The sequence below is a fragment of the Chiloscyllium plagiosum genome, chromosome 21, assembly GCF_004010195.1.
Source record: "Chiloscyllium plagiosum isolate BGI_BamShark_2017 chromosome 21, ASM401019v2, whole genome shotgun sequence".
NCBI lineage: Eukaryota > Metazoa > Chordata > Chondrichthyes > Orectolobiformes > Hemiscylliidae > Chiloscyllium > Chiloscyllium plagiosum.
Genome location: NC_057730.1, coordinates 20,726,977 through 20,750,264, shown reverse-complemented (window position 1 = coordinate 20,750,264; position 23,288 = coordinate 20,726,977). Strand labels below are relative to the sequence as shown.

Below are 23,288 nucleotides of genomic sequence, written 5' to 3'. Positions count from 1 at the left end.
GTATGTGCACCATCTTATGTAGATGGGAACATGATGATCAAATCAACGTAATAGTTGATATTGAGAATACTCTGATCTCAGCCATTTTGTGTCTTCATTCAGGGACACCACCTTTACTGGAAGTAAATGGTTGCGTATGGTCAGGTGTTGAGTTACTACAAAAGCATCACTCAGTTCCATTCTCTCCCCTAGCAATACCTTTGCCTCCCATTGTGGCAGAAAATGCTCAAGTTAAAATCTAGAATCTAGACCCTGCCTTGACATAATTCAAGGTGGTATCTGCTTCCAGTACAAAGTCAGATGAACTTTACCAATATCGTGAGGGACACAAGTGAGAAGTCAGTATCAACAGAGGCAGGTACTTTATGCTGAAAATTTAGCACAGTTGAGGTAAATGCACAGATGGGTGAAAACCTTAGAGGTTGAGAATGGTGAATGTGCCTGTGGGCAGTGTGAACCTGGTGTCCAGTGTATACGAGTTCAATGTTCTATTCATCCAGCCAGCCAGAAATGATCACTCAGTCTCAGATGTCACTTGCTCATATTGGGCCGACATGTTATTCACTGCCCATTTCCAACTCATTTGCAACCTTACAGTGTTTCCACACCCATTCTCCTGCGATGTACGTTGCTTTGACATTTAGCTCCTTATCCATCAGCACCAGGTCTACAATAAAAGGATAAAAGATGAAAGCAAATGATCAGATTCAATTCATTCAACTTGCCAGTTCTGGCTGTGGCTCAGCACTTTGAGATCACAATCAAAGGGTCATGGGTTCTAATCTCACCCAAGAGATATCAACAAAACCCAGTGCACAATCCTATGGTGTGTTGATAGCGCACCGCACTGTCAGAGGGACAGTAGTGAAGGAGTGCCGCACCGTCAGAGGGACCATAGTAGGGAGCACCAGGTCAGCACCGAAGGAGCGCCGCACCGTCAGAGGGACCATAGTAGGGAGCACCAGGTCAGCACCGAGGGAGCGCCACACCGTCAGAGGGACCATAGTAAGGAGCACCAGGTCAGCACCGAAGGAGCGCCGCACCGTCAGAGGGACCATAGTAGGGAGCACCAGGTCAGCACCGAGGGAGCGCCGCACCGTCAGAGGGGCAGTGCCGAGGGAGCGCCGCACCGTCAGAGGGGCAGTGCCGAGGGAGTACTTGACTATCAGAGGTTTAGTATTTAAGGAATACTGCACAATTGAGTTGCCATCTTTTGATGGATGAGACTTTATACCAAGGCCCACCCATTCTCTTTTCCCACCCATTCTCTTCTCTAGATGTAACAGAACCTTTTATTCCACTTGAAAAGAAGGTTTTGCATTTCTGTAGTGTCCTTCATAATCCGTGAATGTTCCAAGGCATTTCATGGCTATTTAAGGGTCACTATTGTAATACATGAAATGTAGCAGTCAATTTGCAGATGGGAAACTCCTCCAAATAGCAATATGATCTATTTTTATGATGGCAGTTGGGGAATCTAAATGAGCCAGGACACAAAGCAGAAATCCACAGCCATTCTCTGAAATAGTGTTTGTGGGTCTTCCATATCCACCTCTGCGTGTACACATGCCAGAAGATAGTATCTCAAATAATACAGCACTCCCTCAGTTGGGAATGTAACCTTTGAGTTCAAATCCTGGTTTGGAATTTGAACCCATGATCTTCTTTCAGTTGAAATGCTACTATCTGATCCAGGGTTTATGAATATCTGATTTGATTAAGATTATGTAAATTATATATATTTTTTTTTTATTTGCTTGTGGGATGTGGACTGGTTCAACTAGCAATTATTACCCTGGAGAAAGTGATGGTGAGTTGCCACTAAACTGCTGTAGCCACTGGGGTGCAGGCACACTAACATTGTTAAAGAGCAAGTTCCAAGATTTTGGCCCAGCAACAGAAAATAAATGGTCATATATTTCCAAGTCAAAAAGATGTATGGCTTGGAGGGGAACTTGCAGCTGGTAGCGTTGTTATGTATCTGCTGCCCTTGTCCTTCTAGGTGGTAGAGTATGTGTATATGGAAGGTGATGTCAAAAGAATCTCGAGTTACTGCAGTATGTTTGCTACGATGCAGTATTGAGTACAGACAGATCAAATGGTGAAAGCAAAGAGAAACAATGTACGTGGTATGGTCAAATAGATTATCTGCAATTGAGTTTTTTGGGGGCGGAGAGGCAGACACCACAGAACATTATTTCAGGTGATTAAAGAAATAGGGTGCAGTGCATGAAAGAGCAAATTATAGATAGAATGGTCTCTTCTCATTTAATGTCTTATGTATCAATTCATCAACCATCATTAAGACAGGAGTTTTAACAGTGTTTTGAATAGTATATGCCACAGATTATTAGTGAGGCAGTTTGGAGTAGTCCTAAAGGGAAGTAAAGATTTTGAGGCGAATGTATCAGAGGGAGCTGGCAAACACTGCTTTTATAATTTGTGAAGTACACTCATTCACAATGGAGGTGCAAAAAATTCAAATTCTTTTCGGTCAAACTCATTAGAAACTGGGAAGATCTGTTTCACAGATTGGAATCATAGCATAAGTGACTTCTAGGTCCTTGCAGATTATTTAAACAGCTATGAACAAAGAGCACAGAATTGTTTCTGAAGAAAACATATCCAAACACTGTCACATTCAGACAAGCACTTCAATTAAGATTTCTGATTAAACGGCAAAACACTTGTGTAATAATGCCTTCTGAGTGAATGCAGCATGGTACTGCAGTTCTTTAAAACCTCTCTCTCATCATTTAGTTGAGTCTAGAGGAAAAGAAATCCCATTTCCCTCAATGGCTCACATTTAAGGATTTTTAAATTCAACTCCAACTTTAGATGTTGCTTGCTCCTTGCTCCCACTCCACAGTTTTTTTTCATCTCTACCGAGTGTGTTGTGGATAACTTAAAATGGACTGTATATATCACATCATCTGTTAAGGATAGTCCATGATACAATAGTTAATCACCCATAGGGTCTGTGGAGTCTGAAGACTGATCTTACATTTGATAGCATCCTGACTGAACTGTTCAGTCAGCACTGACTGAGGACAGAGGCGAGTGAGAAAATCCCAAAAGAGGGATAGGTCAGATAGCAGCTCATGGGAAGAGGAATTAGAGAGTTGCCACTAAAATGGAGTATTCCCCATTGACACTGGAATAATCTTCCCCAAATGTGAAACTTTCATTGTGGATTAACTGGTGCAGTTTATCACACAAGTCCAGTTTGTAATTAAACTTTAGTACAATATTGTGATTAAGATTTGTGAAGGTTAAACTAGGTTAGGAAGGAATCAGAGAGAAGAAACAATGAATTCTATGGGAGACAGAGCTTTCATTAACCTTGTTTTCTGTCGCTCTGAAACCCACTTTTATTTTAAATAAAGAATCAGTTTCCCTGATGTAGAATCATCTGATACAGTCAGTCCCTCTGTGAAAACTGACAATTAAAAGTAAACGATAAAAGTGAACTCATTAAAAAAAGGTTACTACCAATGCTGTACCACATATGGTCATGTTGGCATGTGCTCATGTGGTGAGAAGATGGGATAATCAAATGAAAACTGGAATATTCGTCACTTTTGGAGGTGTTTGTGTCATTGTTTCTCCTGAGATGTTGGATCAGACAAGGCTATGTTCGAAGGTGACAGGTAGCCAGTGTAAAAGGATTAGGAGCAGGAGACCATGCAGCCCTTCCAGACTGGATCTTGATTAGGTCGGGGCTGAACTGTACTTCAGCTGTATTACTCTGCCCTTGGTTCACCTCCTGTGATGCCATTCCTGTCTATCAATTCCTGAAAATCGACTTTCAGGCTTTTGGGAGGGACTGGAAGATGAGGATTATAAATTTGGAGGGGGCGGGAGAGAGAAAAAGAGAGAGAGAGAGAGAGAGAGAGAGAAAGAGAGAGAGAAAGAGAGAAGGACGGGGTGTTGGAAAAAGGGGTGCGGGTTGCTTGCACCCACTACAGTCCCTGGAACTGACAGACTGGAGATAACTGGGCTCTCTCAAACAGAAATGGTGATGAGCTGTTCACAGGAGAATGAATTTGGCAAAGTTCATGGTGGATACATTAACTCCAACACAGGAGGACATTAAATCATGTTAAAAATAAAATCTACACAAAATGAAAATCTAAACTGCTCTAAAGCTGGCATTTGGTGTAATGAGGCGGGCTTGAAGCAGGATCTGGACAACGATTGATTAGTTCCATACTTGCAGAAAGATTGTATTAAACAGATTACAATTGGAAACCATTTCTAGAAATTACTTTGCAACAATTATTCAAAAGCTTCAGCTGAGTTGAGCTTTAGTTAATTTGATTTTTACAATCACCAATATTACATCAGAAATGGTCAGTCGTTCAGACATTCTGACTGTATGGGCATTAAGATCTCCCTTCTGGGATAATGAAGGTGCTGCTGAAGTGTTTTATCTTGCCTCTGTTGCTGACATTTTATGGTGATTATTGATGTCATTTCCAAAGTAGTTTTATCTGCTTTAGATAATCCAGAGATTTAAAGGCAAAAAGCTTAGAAAACAGATGAAGAATCATTTACTGTGACTGAGATGGATTTTACTGAAGAAATGTGATGTCTGGAACAGTATTAATGACACAGGGATTGCGAAGCCAGAGTGTGCACAGACTATGAACTAGGTTTCGTGCAGGTCACAGTCTTGAGGTTTGAGATTTAATCCATTCCTGCTGGTTCTCTAAGGATCATGTCATACAATGTGCTCAGGAGACAGGCCGTTCAGCAGACAGAGATTAAAGAGCAGACAAAGTAGTCCCAGCGCCCTGGCATCACCTCTCTATATCCATCCCCTCCAGTCACAAACACTCTCACTGTGATACCTGTCTTAAGGTCTACCTTTCAAAATTCTGCCTTGAACCCCCTGGCTCAAGCTCGTAGTTATACAGATACTAAGGGACTACCACTCTTTTACCTGCATCAGTGCCATACTCCAGGGTTCCCTTTGTCTGTGAAATCCCAAGGAGCTCAGCAGGACGAAGTGAAGCAGCTTCCAGCGCATGCTCCATTGAACAGCCTGAGAGGAAAAGAGCAAGGATTCAACTAGGTAAGTTTTCACAAACTAAGACCATGTTATCACAGAGTCCATTCTACAAACAGGACCAATTCTTTACTGGGCTTTGCAGGGCAGTGACTTCTCCACAGGATTCAGCGTCAAGTCTAACATATAATGTGTAGCTCTTCATGACACACCTCCCACCCCTCTATATCTCAACTCGTTTGCACATTCTTTCTCTCGTGTTTATCCAGCTTTCCATTGAATCCTGCACTCTGCCCGAGGGTCAGGACCGGGAGAGCACTGCGCTGTCTGAGGGTCAGGACCGGGGGACCCCTGCGCTGTCTGAGGGTCAGGACCGGGGGACCCCCGCGCTGTCAGAGGTGCTGTATTTTGGATTCTACATTAAACCAAATCCTCGTCAGCCCAACCATACGGCCATCAGCTGCTGTTATCCTGGTGCATGTTCACTACGGTAAAATATCCAAATTAAATTTCAAGATTGACAAACATTTAACAAATGTAATTTTTAAAAAAAATGATGTACTGTTAAAGAGAAAAACCATTTTAAACAAAGTAGATTTTTACCTAATTTTTAAAAACTGGCTTCTTATTGCATACAGTGAAGCACCATCTGGAAAGAAGGGTGAGTATGTGCAGTCATAGTTTATTACTGTCGGATTGGTGTCAGCAAACACTTCCAAGATTGAAACTACTTACCTCAACTGCTCCCTGTGGAAGCAAGTTCCACATTCTAATAATTATTCACTGACCAAATGTCTCCTCTCAGGTGCCTGTGTTTACAACACATTCAGCCTGCCAACACCAGCCCAGGTGACCATGGAATTTAGTGACAAGAGTGAAATAGTTCAGTCAAACCACAACAACTGTCACAAACATCCCACTCAATCATCCTGACAGCAGGCAGAACTCTCCTGCATTGAGCCTTGTTAACAGATTCTAACCTGGCTGGTCAAACACAAACTCTGGATCTAAGAGTCATAGACTTTCTTCAGGTATAGAGTTTATTGACGACACCAGTCCAATAGCTCTCTCCTAGTCTCAGCTGATCCCCCCCTCCCATATATCATGGCATAAATTTTTAGATTTAATAGCTATCACTCTTTTCTAACTTGGACTACTTAGGATATTAACATGGCTGTGGAATATTTTTCCTCATGTCCACATGGGGTCAGTTGATGAGCCCTCTGTTCAGAGTCTCATCTAAAAGAAAGTACCTCCAGCAGTGCAATGTTTCTTCAACCAAGCCTCTGAGAATGTGGCACATCCTCAGCACTTATCAACCGTGCAGTGCTCCCCAATAATAACCTTTTGTCAGTGCAATGCTCCCTCAGTGCTGAACCTCCGACAGCGCGTGACATTCCCTCGGCGCTGACCCTGTGATAGCACTGTGTTCCCTCAGCAATGACCCTTGGACCTTGCAGTCCAGTGTTGGACTTCAGTGTCTGAGGTGAGGAGAGCAGAGATTCTGGGACTGAATGAATTTGCAGGATCAGGTTCCAGCTCCTACACTAGCTCAAGAGAATAATGATGACATGTCTCCCTCCACTGGTTCAAGATAGTTACTGCAGGCATTTACTGGTCAGCTATACTCCACAGTAACCTCCAACCCATTCAGAACTCACCCCACACACTTCCACCCCTCTCATTGGTTGAGTTGATGCTTGTCTCCTGTAGTTGGATCAGGATGCCCCAAAAGGCCCACCCCCTTGTGACTTCTTACCTGCAACCTGCCAGAGGTGTCGGACACACATATCCATTGTAGCAATGCTCCCACTCAGTGTCTTGGTCCCTGTGCAGACAAAGTTCAAAATTTAGAGTTGCTTATACTATTACATCCCTGGCCAACACTCCACATAAACATTTCCCTTTGTGCTTGTGATCAACAGCTGTAACCAATTTCGAGATTCACACTCCATGCCATCGTATATATCACATCTGAAATCACATCCAATGCCCATCTTTCTGCATAGAATGGCAGTTTCAGGTTTCAAGACCTTGCTCTAACTCATTGCTCTGATTCCCTAAGCATGTTCTTCAATCTCTGAAATCTGCAAGGAACAAGTACCTTCAGGAGATAAACCGAATAAATGAAAATCTTAAACATAACAATCTTTGTGGATCAGATGCTCAGTGGCAAATGCAAAAACCTTCTGAACAAGTTTAAAACCTCATCTTAGAAATGGGATTGTCACAGTGTGGCGCTCCCTCAGCGCTGTCCCGCCGTCCCTGCGGGGCGCTCCCTCAGCGCTGTCCCGCCGACCCTGCGGGGCGCTCCCTGTATTCTCTAATGGGAGTGTTCACTCGGCTTTGGTGTTCTAGTTTCTGGAGTGGCCGTTGAACCCTTAGCCTTCTGAAACTCAGGATGAGAGTTACTCACTGAGTTACATTGACTGTGGGATAACCCTGTATCCTTCAATGAAACAACAACTTGGATTTGCCATGTAGTGTAAGATGCACCAATCTCGATACTACTCCTCACCTGCAACATAGGCATGTAGCCCATCAATCTCGATTACCTGCTGCCCCAATGTGTGTCGTCCTGCTGGAAGTCCCATCGCCATGATTGCATCTGTCACCAGTACCAACCCTGCAACAGGACAGAGACCCGAGAAAGGTATTCACAGGCAGACAGACCATCCATAGGTCACCTCTCAGAGGAGTGCTAGAAGGAAGGGATGCAGCTGACCTGTAAATAGGCCACATCCAAGGATTAGCCCCTACCCTGGCATCACTTGGTAGACAGTGGGAAAACTAGTCCAAACAGCGGTACAGAGTCCACAGAGGGATATTGAGTGTGAGCAAACTCTTGGCCGATGGAAGATAATGTGAGAAAACGTGAGGCTATGTATTTTGAAAAAGTGATGTCTAGTTCTACATTGTCCCATATCTTGTCCTCATCCACCCTGTCAAGATCCTTCAGGACTTTATACATTTCAGTTAGTTATGAAAATGTTGGAGATGTGGGAAAGATTGTATTTGACTGACAGTCAGAAAGCACCCAGATGAATTAAAAACATCACTTTTTGACTGGGGGTTGGGGTCCACAAGGATTGTGCTCAAGGGGATGGACATGTCAACTGACAAATGGCAGTAGTGCGGCCTTCAGAGGAAGCTCAAATGCCAACATTGGTGACCTGGCAATGGATGGTGGTGACGGACTCAGGGCTCTGAAATGGACTTTATCATCCCTGTTCCATCACCAGTGTCCAAAGAGAGAGTGAGATGCCTGGTCAGTTAATGATGCAGGGAGAGTATGACTATGGAGAAGGGGAAATTGCTACTTGACCTTTTACCTGTGGGATGTGCTCGATAAGCAATCCTCAAAGCTGCAGGATTTGTATGAATCCCATCAGCAATCATTCCATAGAATATGGACTGTCCAGCAGGAATCTCATTGCTAGTCAGAAGGCCCACAATTCCTGGATCGCGGTGGTGGAACTGAGAGAACAGAAATAAAGTTGTGAAATCTCACCTCTCACCTAAAAATACAAATCACCAAAGAGACTGAACCATGCCCTGGGCAACTGTGGTTGTTATAACTGTCTGATACAGGTTCTGAGCTGTTGAAAATACTCCCATTCCCAAACTTTAGAAAATGTATGAACCCTGTGAAATGCTCCTCCTGGGTGAAAGTGAGGACTGCAGATGCTGAAGATCAGAGCTGAAAAATGTGTTGCTGGAAAAGCGCAGCAGGTCAGGCAGCAAAGGAGCAGGAGAATCGACGAAGAAGGGCTTATGCCCGAAACGTCGATTCTCCTTCTCCTTAGATGCTGTCTGACCTGCTGCGCTTTTCCAGCAACACATTTTTCAGAAATGCTCTTCCTGGGCTGACTTCATCCCATGGGACCTCCTCCCAGTGACTCAGGCACTATATGATTAGATTAGATTCCCTACAGTTGGAAACAGGCCCTTCGGCCAACCAGTCCATACCGACCCTCCAAAGAGTAACCCACCCAGACCCATTTCCCCCTGACTAATGCACCTATCACTATGGGCAATTTAGCATGGCCAATTCACCTGACCGGCACATCTTTGGACTGTGGGAGGAAACCGAAGCACCCAGAGGAAACCCACGCAGACACGGGGAGAATGTGCAAACTCCACACAGACAGTCGCCCTAGGCTGGAATCGAACCTGGGATGCCGGCGCTGTGAGCCACCGTGCCACCCTTGTCACACTGCTGCTTTATGGAGCTGGTTGTGCACTTCCCATGTCACACAAGGGACTATGAAACACTTTGGAAAGTGCTGGGAAGGTGAAGGGCACTATTGAAATGCAAATCTTTCTGAATTTTTCACTCCACAAAGTCAATCTCTGTCGAGCAGGTGGATTGTCAGAGATTTTGTTCATCAACAAGTGAAAGCGCGACTACATTACTCTCAGAGTGGAAAAAGCTCAATCAAGGAGCAATTTAAGGTATTGGTGTATTCCACTTTTTATAATCCCAGTATGTTCCAGAATATCAGTGGGTTCTTGTGTGTCCATCTAAGAAAGTAGGCACTCCCTCAATTTATGTTTCATCTGAAATATTCCCTCAGTCCTCACCCTCTGACAGTGCAGCGCTCCCGCAGTCCTGACCCTCTGACAGTGCGGCGCAGCACTCCCTCACTCCAGTATCAGACTGGATTTCCTGTGCTGTATTCTCAGAAGTGGAACTGCCTGCTGATTCCGAGATAAGTGTGCTACCTACTGAGCAAGAGGAATCTGAGCTTCCGAAGAGCCAGCCCCCCCAGTGTGTGGTGAGTCGGGCAGGGTTGTACTCACCGGCAGCATAGCGTTGAAGAGGTGGGTGATAAAGGTGGCTCCTTGTTTCACCGCAGCTTCGGCTTGTGACAGGTTGGAGACAGAATGTCCTGCAAAGGTTTCAGGCAAGAAAATAACTGATACATCGAAAGCAATTCCTTCCACAAAATCTAACTTTTGAGATTTTTCTGAAAGGAAGAGGGAGGGAAGGAGACTGTTTCTGTTGGAAGAATGGGGTGGGAACGGAGAGAAAACCAAGAGGGAGAGACGTGAGAGAGTGTCTTAGAGTCCTACAGCACAGCTACAGACCCTTCGGTCCGACCAGTCCATGCTGAATATAATCCCAAACTAGACTAGTCCCAGCTGCCTGCTGCTGGCCCATATCCCTCCAAACCTTCCCTACTCACGTATCTATCCACATGTCTTTTAAACATTGTAATTGTACCGAAATCCACCACTTACATAGAAGTTCATTCCACATGCGAACAACTGTGTAAAAAATCTGCCTCATGCCTTTTTTAATTCTCTCCTCTCACCTTAAAATTGTGCTCCCTAGTCTTGAAATCTCCTATCCTAGGGAAAAGATATCTACCATTAACTCTATCTATATCTCTCATTATTTTATAAGCTTTTAATTGATCATCTCTCAACTCTTATACTTCAGTGAAAGAAGTCCCAGCCTAACCAGCCTTTCCTTATAACTCAAACCTTTCATACCTGGCAACATCCTGGGAAATCTCTTCTGAACCCTCTCTTAGCTTGATAACAACCTTCCTATAACAGGGCGACCAGAACTGGAAACTGTATTACAGAAGAAACCTCACTAGTCCCCTGTATATCTTCAAAGTGACTTCCCAACTCCTATACTCAAAGGACTGAGCAATGAAGGCAAGTGTACCAAACATCTTTTTAGCCACCCTGCCTGCGAGTGAGAGACAGAACATACAACACAGTCCAGGTGTGGTTTCATCAGTGTTCTATATAACTCAAGCAAGCCTTCTTAATCGACCTGTTCAGAGATGTTATGACATAACTCTGGAGCAGTGTGATGTGAACCCAGAACTCCTGGCTCAAAACTATGCACATTACCACTGCATCAAAAAAGCCCTCGTGACAAGACTTCTTTACTCCTATACTCAAATCTTCTTTCAGTTAAAAGCTTTGATACTGTTTGCTTTCAATAACTTGTGAAGGAGGACACTCAGGCCCCATTGAACATCCACACTTCCCAACTCTCACCATTCAAGAAATACCCTGCAACTTTAATTCACCATCTAAAGTGGTCAATCTCACACTTATCCACCTTACATTCCACTTGCCCACTCACTCAGCCTAACTCCCATCGAAGCTTCTTTTCATTCTCCTTACACCTCACCGTTCCAAGTTTGATATCATCTGCAAACTTAGAAATACTACAAGTGGCCCTCAGATCCAAATCATTAGCATAGACTGAGAACAGCTACGGTCTAAGCTCTGATCTTTTTGGTATCCTCTGGTCACAGCCTGCCAATCTGAGAATGACCCTTTTATTCTTTGCTTGCTAATCAATCTTCAATTCAGGATAGTTTATTGCAACCAATCCCTTTCATGTTCATTTTGATAATTGAGCTCCTGTATGGACCTTTATCAGATACACTCCCAAAGATGAAGTACATGACATCTACTGGATGCCCCTTATCAACTGTGCTAAAACTATCCCCAAAAACTGGAACAGGTTTGTCAAATATAATTTTCTCTTCAAAAATCCATGCTGACTCTGGCCAATCAGACAATTATTTTCTAACAATACAACAATCAAATCCTTTAAGCTCTAGTATTTGTCTCACTATTGATGTTAGGTGCTCAGGTCTATAACTCTGTTTTCTCTGGGGCAAGACTAAATGCAGAATGAAGACAGCAGCGAAGGTGAGTGACAGCACTAATGACAGAGGGGGGAGAACATAAGCACAAGAGGGAGGATTTCCAGGGAGGTAGAGAGAGAGAGAGCATAGAGGGATGGATAGAGGAGCAGGGAGGGCAGAAAGGGGTGGTAAAGCTGATGGACTGTTGGGCAGGGTTCCAGCAGACTGAGCTGTGGCTGCTGATTCCATCTAGTCACCAGGCTCTGGGATTGAAGGCTCCTCTCTCTTTCTGGTAAGATCAGCTGTTCACAAGTGATGAGAAAAACAAAGACAGACAAAAAAAAGTAACGATCAGCCTGCAGCTGTTTCCCCCTCACCCAGTGAGACGCAGATCCCGCGTCTGACCAGTTCCCTGATAACCTCTTCACTCCTGTTGAGTTCAGGAGCCAATGTGACGATTCGGACGTTGTCCAGGGAGCCGTATGTATCCAATAAATCCTGGAACCCGTGCTTTTCGAACGTTTGCAGATATTGATCAGGGTGTGCACCCTTCTTCTCTTTGCTAATGAATGGCCCCTCCAGGTGTAGACCTGAAGACGATAGAGACAATAATCTTGTTAGAATAGCTCACTTTATACTCTCAATACCCACACACATCCTTCTGATTTGTGACAGTCTTGAATCTGAATGAAAACATTGTGAATTTAGACGCTATCCAGATGCTGAGTCAGTCCACAGGAAGAGCTGCACTCACTTGCGTGCGTGTCTGTGTGCACTGTCGGGCCGGCGTGCCCTGTGCTTCCACATGCACTGCCAGTGTGATGCACTGTGTGATTAAGCTGGGAGGAGCTTTTGACCTTAACCACAAAACTATACCTCAGCAGAGTGTCATGCATAAATGTGGCACTAGATTTTCAGTTAACAGGGAATAGATTTCTGCTATTTCGCATATTAATCATGAGTAAATGCTGAGTAGAAATCAGTTGATGTCAATTGCTGTTTATTGTTACAAGAAACATCTTACATTGTGAAATGTTAGCCTTTGTGACTGAGTGTGTTACTAGGAAATTCATATCCTTTTTTAAAAGAGATCAGTCTCGAAGGGTATTATAACTGGAAGTGACATATATTCATAGGCAGTACTCTGCAAACAAACAATATAGGTTGCAGCCTTTCTTTGACATCTTTGTACTACCCAAGAGAATAGGGAACCTATCATTTCCCATTAGTTTCTAAATGGCATTGGTCTGACCAGATTTGACTTGTCAACCAATCAGCAAACTTTACACATGTAATGTAAATTGTTGTGATTATTTGAAATTTGGCATTCTGCACGTATTCTGATGGTGCAAGATGTCTCTTTTCAACAATATGTGAGCTCTGTCCATCAAGCAGCTCATTCTAACAGTACTCACCCAAAATCCCTGCTCCCTTAGGACCACCATCCTGTACCTCAATTTGAGGAATAACCTGTAAATGAAGAGACGAAAGACTTCTGTTTAAATATCTAATCATTTGAAAAAAATCATTCTGAAATCTGGTTAGTTTGATTAGTTTATCTAGCTACATTAAAAACCAAGTATAAAACTCTCAATCTGTACATGTGCCACACTTACTTCTGTGACATTTCCCTATCATACTATTTACATTACCAAGAGAGATTGCTCGCTTCCCAGCCCCTTGATCAATCTTTATTTAGAAGTTCAGCACATCACTTCCCGCAGGAAGGCAACATGTTTTTCTCGCTGGACGCTCGTGACATACCTGATGGTAGACAGAGACTGGGGAGGTCACAAGTGTTGGACAGAAGGAGGTCACTCCAGTGGAAAGCAGCCTTCGAGCGACCATGGACACCCCACATTTCATATCATCTGTGGCTGATGAGAAGTCAATTCCATATCCCCCTAAGCCAGACATTAACACATCAGACAACAGTCTTCAGACACAACACATGGCTGCCAGATCAAACCTTTTGGAGCAACACAGACAGACTGATTCCTCTGTGTGTGTGCTTGGAATCCTCATGGTTAAAGAGGAATGGGTGACAATGTTGCTAATGATTGGCTGGAACATGTGTGAAAGTGTGCAATTGGGCAGAATAAGATGACAGATGTCACAAGGTTGAAAAAAAATAGAATTTAAAATCCCTACAGTGTGGAAACAGGCCCTTCGGCCCAGCCAGTCCACACCGACCCTCCGAAGAGTATCCCACCCAGACCCATTCCCTTGTTTCCCTACATTTCCCCTGACTAATGCACCTAACACTGTGGGACAATTTAGCATAGCCAATCCACCTAACCTGCACGTCTTTGGACTGTGGGAGGAAACCCACGCAGACACAGTGAGAATGTGCAAACTCCACACAGTCGCCTGAGGCCGGAATCAAACCTGGGTCCCTGGCGCTGTGAGGCTGCAGTGCTAACCACTGAGTCACCATGCCAACCCTTGGAGGAGATTACAGACAAGGTCATGGAGAGATTTGAAAACGAGGGTGAGAATTTTACATTTGAATTGTTGACAGCCCAGTGAAGGATGAAAGTTGGGTTGCAGGACATAAGGAGATTGGGACTGACCCTTCACTCACCATTGATCTGCGTGTCGATAAAGCCCGGGGCAATGATGCTGCCCTTACAATCAATCTGAACATCAGCATAACCTTTCTCATCAAAGAACAGCTTCTCCGGGTTGAGGATCTTCCCCTCACGGACCCAAAGGTCCTCCCTTCAAAACAGACACAGTCGGAGCAGAAATCGAGACCTGTTCAAACATGTGAGGTGACTCAAGCTTCAATTTCAAATAATTCTTACTTAACCTGCCAGTCATTACTCAGTGGAGAGCACACTCACCTCCCAGTTAGAATGTTGTTAGAGTATATCTCACTCTAGAGACAAGAGACTGAAATTCAGGTGTCTTTACACTTTGCTTTGCCCTCTCAGGTTAACGTAAAATATTGGTATTATTTTGAAGAACACAGGAATTCTCCCTATTGTTCTGAGCCAATACTTAGCCATCAATTAACATCACTAAAAATAATTATCTGGTGCTTATCACAAGAACATAGGATCAACAAACAGAAGACCGTACCTTATTCATGCTGCTCCCCTATTTATGCGATAATCTCTGGTCTTGGTCTTCAACATCACGATCCTGCCTGCTTCCATATTATATCCCATGATTCCCTGAGAAGCCAAAACTCTGACTATGTCGATTTTAAACATATTGAAGAATGCAGCATTGGAGACTAGAGAATTTCCAAGATCCACAACCCTTTAAGTGAAGTACTTTCTTTTCTTCTCAGTCCTAAATTATCAGCCTGACATCCTGGGAATGTGTCCTATGTTTGTGCAGGTTGGGAACATATAACAATCTCTCAGCATCCACCCTACAAGCCACTTCGGAATCTTGTATGCTTCAAAGAGAGGGAACTCATGAGATGAGTGACTACAGTTCAATAGTATTTGGAACATCTTGAGATCTTTCTTAACTGTACACAATGCTGTTTGCACCATTCTCTGAAAAGCAGTGAGCTTATTCTCTGCTACTCAGACTAGTGGTAATTCTGAAGGTTTAAAAAGACAGTCAGCAATTTGCTACATTAGCTTCTTGGCTACAGCTGGGTTCACAGCTGAGACTAAACATATTCTCATCTCACAACCACAAAGAATAACTTCTATTTATATATTACCTTGCAACCGCATTGGATGTGGAGCACATCTCTTACCTCTGTAGCGTGTGATCCTTTAGAATATGACAGTTCAGGAACTGTGTAATTGGGGCATCGGACACTGATTTATTGGATGGCATTTTTAAAGGAAGAAGGAAGTTCCCTGCAAGAGATGATTAAAACCATTATCTGCAAACATGATGAGTTGCCTATTTGCTGATGCTTTACAGACAGCAGGTTGGTTTCCCAAACTGACCCAGAGGGTGTGAAACCCTGAAATCCTCTAATGCTGGAGAACTGTAGATGCTCAGTCGATGAGGATATCAGATTGAGATTGATGGATTTTGGCTGCTAAAGGAATCTAAGGATATAGGAATGGTGTAGCTGAAATAGAACAGCCACAATCTTAATGAATGGAGGAACCTAGATTTTCACAAACATTAAGAAAACATGCAGATCATTCCCAACTCTAAACCTTCCCTGGTCTGACTTTGATTGCCCCTTTCAACACCAGGACCTCTACCATTAGTAAGAACAAAAGCAAAGAAATATCAGAACATCATTTTCTCTTTTAGACAGTCCATCAAAGAACAAAGAACAACACAGCACAGGAAGAGTGTCTTTGGCCTTCCTAGCCTGCGCCACCACATTTTGTCCTTCCACTGTCTTCACTGAAGGATTCATATCTTTCTCCTCCCTTCCTAATCATGTATTCGTCCAGGAGCTTCTGGAATGCTGTTATTGTGTCTGCTTACACCACCTCCTCTGGCAACGTGTTCCAGGCACTCACCATCCTTTGTATGAACAAATTGTCTCGCACATCTCTTTTAAACTCCTCCTCCCCTCCACTTTGAACTTGTGTCTCCTAGTAATTGACCCCTCCACCTCTGAAAGGTGACTTTCCTCTGCTCCAATGTTGTGGATTCTCAGATAACTAAATAGTTGAATACCAGATCCACAAACATCCACAGGTGGGGCAGGAGGCACTTGCTGAGATAGAGTTATGGAGATGTACAGCACAGAAACAGACCCTTCGGTCCAACTCGTCCATGCTGACCAGATATCTCAATCCAACCTAGTCCCACCTGCCTGCACCCGGCCCATATCCCTCCAAACCCTTCCTATTCATATACCCATCCAGATGCCTCTTAAATGTTGCAATTATACCAGCCTCCACCACTTCCTCTAGCAGCTCATTCCATATACGTACCACCCTCTGCGTGAAAAAGTTGCCTATTAGATCTCTTTTATATCTTTCCCCTCTCATCCTAAACCTATGCTCTCTAGTTCTGGACTCCCCCACCCCAGGGAAAAGGCCTTGTCTATTTATCCTATCTATGCCCCTCACAATTTTATAAACCTGTATAAGGTCACCTCTCAACCTCCAACACTCCAGGGAAAACAGCCCCAGTCTATTCAACCTCTCCCTATAGCTCAAATCCTCCAAACCCTGGCAACATCCTTGTAAATCTTTTCTGAATGCTTTCAAGTTTCACAACATCCTTCAATAGGAAGATCAGAATTGCACGCAATATTCCAAAAGAGGCCGAACTAACGTCCTGTACTGCTGCAACATGACCTCCCAACTCCTGTACTCAATAGTCTGACCAATAAAGGAAAGCATACCAAACGCCTTCTTCACTATCCTATCTACCTGTGACTCCACTTTCAAGGAGCTATGAACTTCATGGTCTCTTTGTTCAGCAACACTCCCTAGGACCTTACCGTTAAGGTGTATAAGCCCTGCTAAGATGTGCAGCTGTGATGCATGGATTTTCACAGTGACTCTTAAAATGGTTGGCTGGTTTGTCAATGTTTCTTTTCCAAATTGGGTGGTCTTGGATTAGAGGTTACTTCAATTTTCACTCATGGGTCACAGAATTTAAGATTAAAATGGGATCACGTTGAAAAATAATTTTGACAGATAGATTCCCCATTTATAGAGAGCAAGGCCGTTAACAATGAGACATTAGCACATCTTTCAATATCGCTGCCATTTAGACACATTTCTCTAATATCAGGAGGGCTTTCAGTCAGAAGGGAGCATTGGCCCCTAAATCCCATTGTTGGAAATACACATCTTTGATTAAGATCTATACAAAGAAAGCTGGAAGAGACGTAATTACTTAAACAATTTCGGATTGAACAGGATCAAATGATTTCTTGGAGTGGTGTACAGCAATATTTGGGCTGAGAGATTTATGAAATCAAACATTTAATGTGTAATCAAAAATTTGATGTGTGCTGTAAGCCACCCACAATATATACTCAAAATCATATGCCTTTGAGGAAGCGAGTATGAAATCAGAAGTAGGATTTATTGCTTTAACTACTGGGAGATAAAAACCAATAGTTGCCTAGCAACTCTCCCTGGTCTCTGAATTCTGATATGGCAGATCCAGAAGTGGGTGAGTAGAGGAGCTGGGGTCACTCCTGAAATCCTATTCCTTCCAAGAGGTTCCTCCGAGTTTGCAAATACTAGTAATTCTGACTACTTGATAAACCTGAAGTAATGTACAGTGACTAACTCTCAACAATTTGAACCCAAGTCAATTGCAATCAGAACTGAATTTATCATCAATCTACAGCTATCAACAGAACATTTAGGGACGTGAGAAATTATCCCACACAATCCTTTGATTTCAGACATTTGACCACAGGAGTTTTAATTTCTTTTTTGCTTCTTCGTTAAAAATAAAATTAATCTCTTCAGAAATTTGTTTTTGTTGTGTGGTGAGTGTGCATCTGTGTGGGGATTAAGAGGATAGAGTTTTAATTCTGGATACTAGCATAGGTGCTAAGCAGAGTTTGCCAATTGCTTTAACAATATGTTTTGTTCACAATAAACAGATTTTGAGTGCGTTAAAGAAGCCTGACCTTTTTTTCATTCTGGGTCATGGTATGAAAAAGTGGGATTGGCCATTTTGGTAACTGAATCAATAAGTTTACATCCATGGTATGGAGTAGTGAGACTTGATCATCAGGATATTCCTCCTATCACAGTTGTAACATCATTTGAAAGCTCTGAATGGGACCTTTGATGTGAACAACATGAAATTGGATATGGAGTAATACTGATTGGACAAGAATAAATGGGTTGCTCCTTTTATAAAACAAAATGGAATTGAAAGTGGCCAAAAAAACTTTGTAGTAGGTAGCAGAGGAATCTGTGGCTGCTTTACAAGATTTAATGAAGGTTAAGCTTATGGAATTGGCAAGTTAAAGATGGCATTGCCTTCAGAAGCAAAGAAATAATCGACATTCAAGCACAGCATTTGAAATTGGTGGAAAAACAAAACTGTTAAAAGAGCTTAAGCCTGACAAAGAAACGAAAGAGTCCAAATTCCAAAAACCAGAGAATGAAAAATAATTTTTTTCAGGACATAAATGTACACTTGGATATAACACAATTGATGTTGAAAAGTGTTGGCACCAGAAAAGCACATCAGGTCAGGCGGCATCTGAGGAGCAGGAGAATCAACATTTCGGGCATGAGCTCATCAGGAATTGCTGAAGGGCTTATGCCCAAAACGTCGACTCTCCTACTCAGATGCTGCCTGAGCTGCTGTGCTTTTCCAGCACTACACTTTTTACTCAAACTGTCCAGCATCTGCAGTCCTCACCTTCTCTTATAGAACAGCATTTCATCCACAAACATACAGAGCTCTCGGGTGATACCATCAGACTTTCAAGACAATAATTAAAGTGTATTGGAATGACTATCCCTACATTTAGGACAAATGCTTGGATTTTCTAAAATTTGCCACCAGAGATTTGCCAAATGAATCTGGCGGGTTTAGCCTATTTGAATTAACATATGGTCTCGAGGTCAGAGGTCCATTAAAATTGATCAAGGAAAAGTGTTAGGATTCTCTATCTCAGATTGTGTTGTATTTCAGGATAGACTCACAGAAGCATTTAGAAACTTGACAAGCAAAGATTTTAAAAAAGGCAAATAAACATGCTGAAACCAGAGGAAATGTTTGTGTTACTACATTCTGGGATGAACCTCAGAAGCGAGTTTATCTCAGTACATGATAATTAAAGGGGTTAGTGGGGTAAATTATCTGGTAGATACTCTAGATAACAGGAAGAAATTGGCTGTATTATGTTAAAATGATAACAATTATAGAAAAGAGAAAAAAGAGCAAATATGTCACGTCGTAGAAACAGTGGAGAATGCCAGAGATCTTGAAAGTGTGGTAGAAGGAAACAATGACAATTTACAAATTGTACCTCCTACTATCGAGTTAGCCAATATTGAACATACCTACAACCACAACAAATACTGAAATAGCTAGACATCATTCTCGTGCTTAGAGGTAAGACAATGGAATGACCTAATAAGATTGGGTGGCACGGTGGCTCAGTGGTTAGCAGTGCTGCCTCACAGCACCAGGGTCCCGAGTTCAATTCTTGCCTCGGACAACTGTCTCTGTGCAGTTTGCACATTCTCCCAGTGTCTGCGTCTGCGTGGGTTTCCTCCCACAGTCCAAAAATGCACAGGTTAGGTGAATCGGCCATGCTAAATTGCCCGTAGGGTTAGGTGCATTAGTCAGGAGTAAATGTAGAGGAATGGGTCTGGGTGGGTTGCTCTTTGGAGGGTCGGTGTGGACTTGTTGGGCTGAAGGACATGTTTCCACACTGTAGGGAATCTAAAATTACTGATGGGAATTCAAGGAATTCTGTAGAAATAAATGCGTACACCTTTAACCAGACATGATTGGTGCTGATACCTCAGCTATTTACAACTCATATTGTAACATATAAATAACATTCACATTGCATGAACATCAGGCAATGGCCATCTCTAATGGGACTTGGAGAACATGCTTGGAATACTGTGTGCAGGTTTTGCCCCCTAACCCAAAAAAATATATACTTGGCATCAAAGGAGTGCAGTGAATAACCAGCATGGTTCCATGGATGGCAGGATTATTGTATGAAGAGAATCTGGGATAACTGGGCCTGTATTCACTGGAGCTTTGACCACAAGAAATAGGCTACTCGAGTCTATTTCCACTATTCAACAGGATCATGGCTGATCTGACATCCCTCATGTCCATTTTTCCACATTTTCTCTAACCCTTGATTCCCCTCTTGATCTATCGCTTTACTTATCTCAGCCTTAAACAAACACAAGGTCTATAGAACTGCTTGCCACAGAGAGCTGAGGGGGCACGCGTCCCACAGAAGAAATGGTCTTAAATTGATGCCTTTTTATTCTGAGACTATGCCTTCCAGTCCTACATACTCCCATGAGGAAGAACATCCTCTCAGCATTTACGCTACCAGTCCCCTTAAGGACATTTCAATGAGATTACACCTAATGTTTTAAGCTCCAGTGAATAGAGTCCCAACCTGTTTAACACTTGCTTATAAGACAATCCCTTCATATTGGGGATCATTCTTGTGAACCTTGTTGGGATTAGAGTGGTGCTGGAAAAGCATAGGTCAGACAGCATCCGAGGTGATAGGTAGGAGAGGACGGTGGAGCAGATAGGTGGGAAGGAAGATTGTCAGATGGGACAGGTCATGAGGATGATGCTGAGCTGGAATGTTGAAATTGGGGTAAGGTGGGGGGAGGGGAAATGAGGAAACTGGTGAGGTCCACATTGATGCCATGGGGTTGAAGGGTCCCGAGGTGGAAAATGAGGCATTGTTCCTCCAGGCATCGGGTGGTAAGGGCTTGCATGTCCTTGGCAGGATGGGAGGGGGAGTTGAAATGATTGACCACAGGGCAGTGGGTTGATTAGTGCAGGTATCCTGGAGATGCTCTCTGAAGCGTTCTGCAAGTAATACCATCTTCATGGCCTGTCCCATCTGTCAATCTTCCTTCTCACCTATCTACTCCACCCTCCTCACCTACCTATCACCTTTACCCCACCTCCATCCATCTATTCCACACTAAGTAATCGAATCTAATCTTCTTGCAACCTATTTGTGTGTCACCCGTAAATACGGCTACAGTACATTAATTTCCTTCCTCTAAGTCATGAACATATATCGTAAACAACTGCTGTCCCTGTGATCCCTGTGGAACCTTACTGGTTACAGGTTGCCAACCTGAAAAAGAACCCCTTATCCCCACTTGCTACTTCATGACCATTGGCCAATTCTCTATCCATCCCAACATAATACCTCCAACACTATGGGCTTGTATCTTACGACTTAACCTTTTACGAGGTCCCTTGGGACTTCTGGAAGTCCAAATATAACACGTCCACTAGTTTCCCTCTATCCACTCCAGATATGAGTTTAGGAGGAGTGGGAAAATCATTGAAATTTATAAAATACATTTATTAAAGGCTGAACAAACTTGATACAAAGGTCTACCTGCTCTGCAGAATCTAGAACAAAGTCACCATCTCAAAATATGAGCTAGGCCATTAGGACTGTGATAAGGTGAAATTTCTTCAATGTGGTGAACCTGTGGAATTCCCTCCCACATAAGACTGCGGAGGCCAAGTCACCAAATATATTTAAGAAATGGATTTCGCAACACTGAAGACTTCAAAGGGAATGGGGAAGAGTATGAGAGTCAACCATGATTATATTGACCATATAGCCTACTCCTGCTCCTATTTTTGGATGTTTCTAAGTTATTGTGTAAACTGGCAACACACTTCATTCTGTAATAAAAACAGAGCATTAAAAGAATAAGCGTAGAACTCAAAAAGAATATCAGTTATTCAGTAAGCTTCACTGAAAAAAACTTGTGAAAAATCTTACCCCAATGAAATTGTTAAACTCCACAGGCAGGTTTATGAGACTTTTCTCACACTAAGGACAGTTCTTCTCCCAGTTACTGCACTGTTCTAACCCATAGTGGAGTTTGAGCCCCTGACTGTTGAACTCAAAGGAAGTAATGCTACCAAGTGAGCCAAGGTCAATTATTACATCCTTTTCAAAAAAAAGGAATTATTATTCTGCTTTCTCTTTCAAGGGAACTATAACCTTTACACTTTCCAAAGTCAGTCCATCCATTATCTCAGCTGCTGAACTGAACTAGATTGTCAAAACCAGATTTACTTTGATTTACTCCTTATCGCAATCCTCTCCCGATTGCATTGCGAACATGCAGCCACAAGTGATTCCGTTTCGAAGAGTCCTCATATTTGAATCTAAACGTTAATTGTGTTGTTCTCTTCTCAGATACCATCAGACCGTTTCTCCGGCACTTTCTGTTTTTATTATAGTGCAGCAAGCCTTACTACACAGAGCTCATCTCACTTTGTTGCTCGTCTCTTCTCCCGTTGCCTGCTCATTCATCGGAGGTTGCAAGCTCAAGCTCATCAAGAGTCTTCAGCAGAGACCTTCCACAGTGACACTTGTCAGAGGCAGCGTCTTTCAAGGGGACGTGAATTTGCTTCAAAAAAGGGGCATCGTGACCTCACCAATTCCCCTGAACCAAATCACAAAAAAAATTACCCCCTTAAAAACCGAAAGAATTGTGGGTATTGTAAATCAGAAACAAAACCAGAAATTTCTGGAAAGTTCAGCAGCGTCTGTGAAGAGAGGTCAGAGTTAACGTCCTGGTGGAGTGACCCTTCCTCAGATTATTCCATTGCTGCCTGCCCAAGCAGTAACTATCCTCCAAAAGTATTTCATCGTGTGAACTCAATGGCCGGAAATTATACCGTATCTTTCCCCTTCCCACATCTTGAATAATAACGTTAAACTTCGCCGACCTCACAGCGCACTTACCTGCAGCTCCGCTCCCATCACATGACCATCGGTCAGGTGACCACTGGGTCACGTGCCCCGCCTTTGGTGACGGGCGCGCGGGGCGCTGTAATATGCCGGCGCTTCCGGTGTCGGGAAAGGCGCGTCGGCGAGACATCCGGGGCCTTAAACTGGCCGTTTGGTCTCGGCCTTGTTGTGGGAGTGAGTATTTTCCGCCAAGACCGGCCGGATTGTTTCTCAGACCCACTTGCTTTTGATAGCAGCCCCGGGGATAGAAGAAAAAAAAAGTCCTGAGGCTGTGTTT

The 23,288-nt window shown here is 43.2% G+C and overlaps 2 protein-coding genes across 6 annotated transcripts in view; one reads left to right on the top strand and one right to left on the bottom strand.

Moving 5' to 3' along the window:
- Positions 1-345: 345 nt before the first annotated feature.
- amdhd2 (amidohydrolase domain containing 2) lies at positions 346-23,141 on the bottom strand. 4 transcript variants are annotated; one of them, XM_043711444.1, is made up of 12 exons: positions 23,006-23,141; positions 15,356-15,461; positions 14,219-14,355; positions 13,399-13,538; positions 13,050-13,104; positions 12,012-12,224; positions 9,815-9,903; positions 8,344-8,488; positions 7,530-7,637; positions 6,771-6,839; positions 4,946-5,047; positions 346-667 (listed from the first exon to the last, which is right to left on the bottom strand). In XM_043711444.1, exons 1-12 carry the CDS (start codon positions 23,139-23,141, stop codon positions 558-560), a joined length of 1,410 nt encoding a protein of 469 aa, XP_043567379.1. In that variant the 3' UTR covers positions 346-557. The 4 variants fall into 4 exon arrangements, with proteins under 4 accessions (XP_043567379.1, XP_043567380.1, XP_043567381.1 ...); XM_043711445.1 differs by lacking the exon at positions 23,006-23,141 and adding an exon at positions 22,031-22,273; XM_043711446.1 differs by lacking the exon at positions 23,006-23,141 and having other exon boundaries at positions 15,320-15,363.
- Positions 23,110-23,288, top strand: part of slx4 (SLX4 structure-specific endonuclease subunit homolog (S. cerevisiae)) — a 32,335-nt gene continuing 32,156 nt past the window's right edge. The window contains exon 1 of one of the 2 annotated variants that reach the window (XM_043711441.1): positions 23,110-23,185. The gene's annotated coding sequence lies outside the window, so the exon portion shown is untranslated. The remainder of the gene's footprint in view (positions 23,186-23,288) is intronic. The other variant, XM_043711438.1, reaches the window with a different exon arrangement.

What these genes read in the sequence shown, in the direction of transcription:
- amdhd2 (XM_043711444.1), bottom strand. Translation starts at nt 23,141, where the DNA reads ATGTCTCGCCGACGCGCCTTTCCCGACACCGGAAGCGCCGGCATATTA. An exon ending in TAAGGGAGCAGGGATTTTGG is followed by an intron (nt 12,225 to 13,049) that starts GTGAGTACTGTT and finishes TATCGTCTTCAG; the next exon opens with GTCTACACCTGGAGGGGCCA. An exon ending in GCTACATGCCTATGTTGCAG is followed by an intron (nt 6,840 to 7,529) that starts GTGAGGAGTAGT and finishes TTGTCTGCACAG; the next exon opens with GGACCAAGACACTGAGTGGG.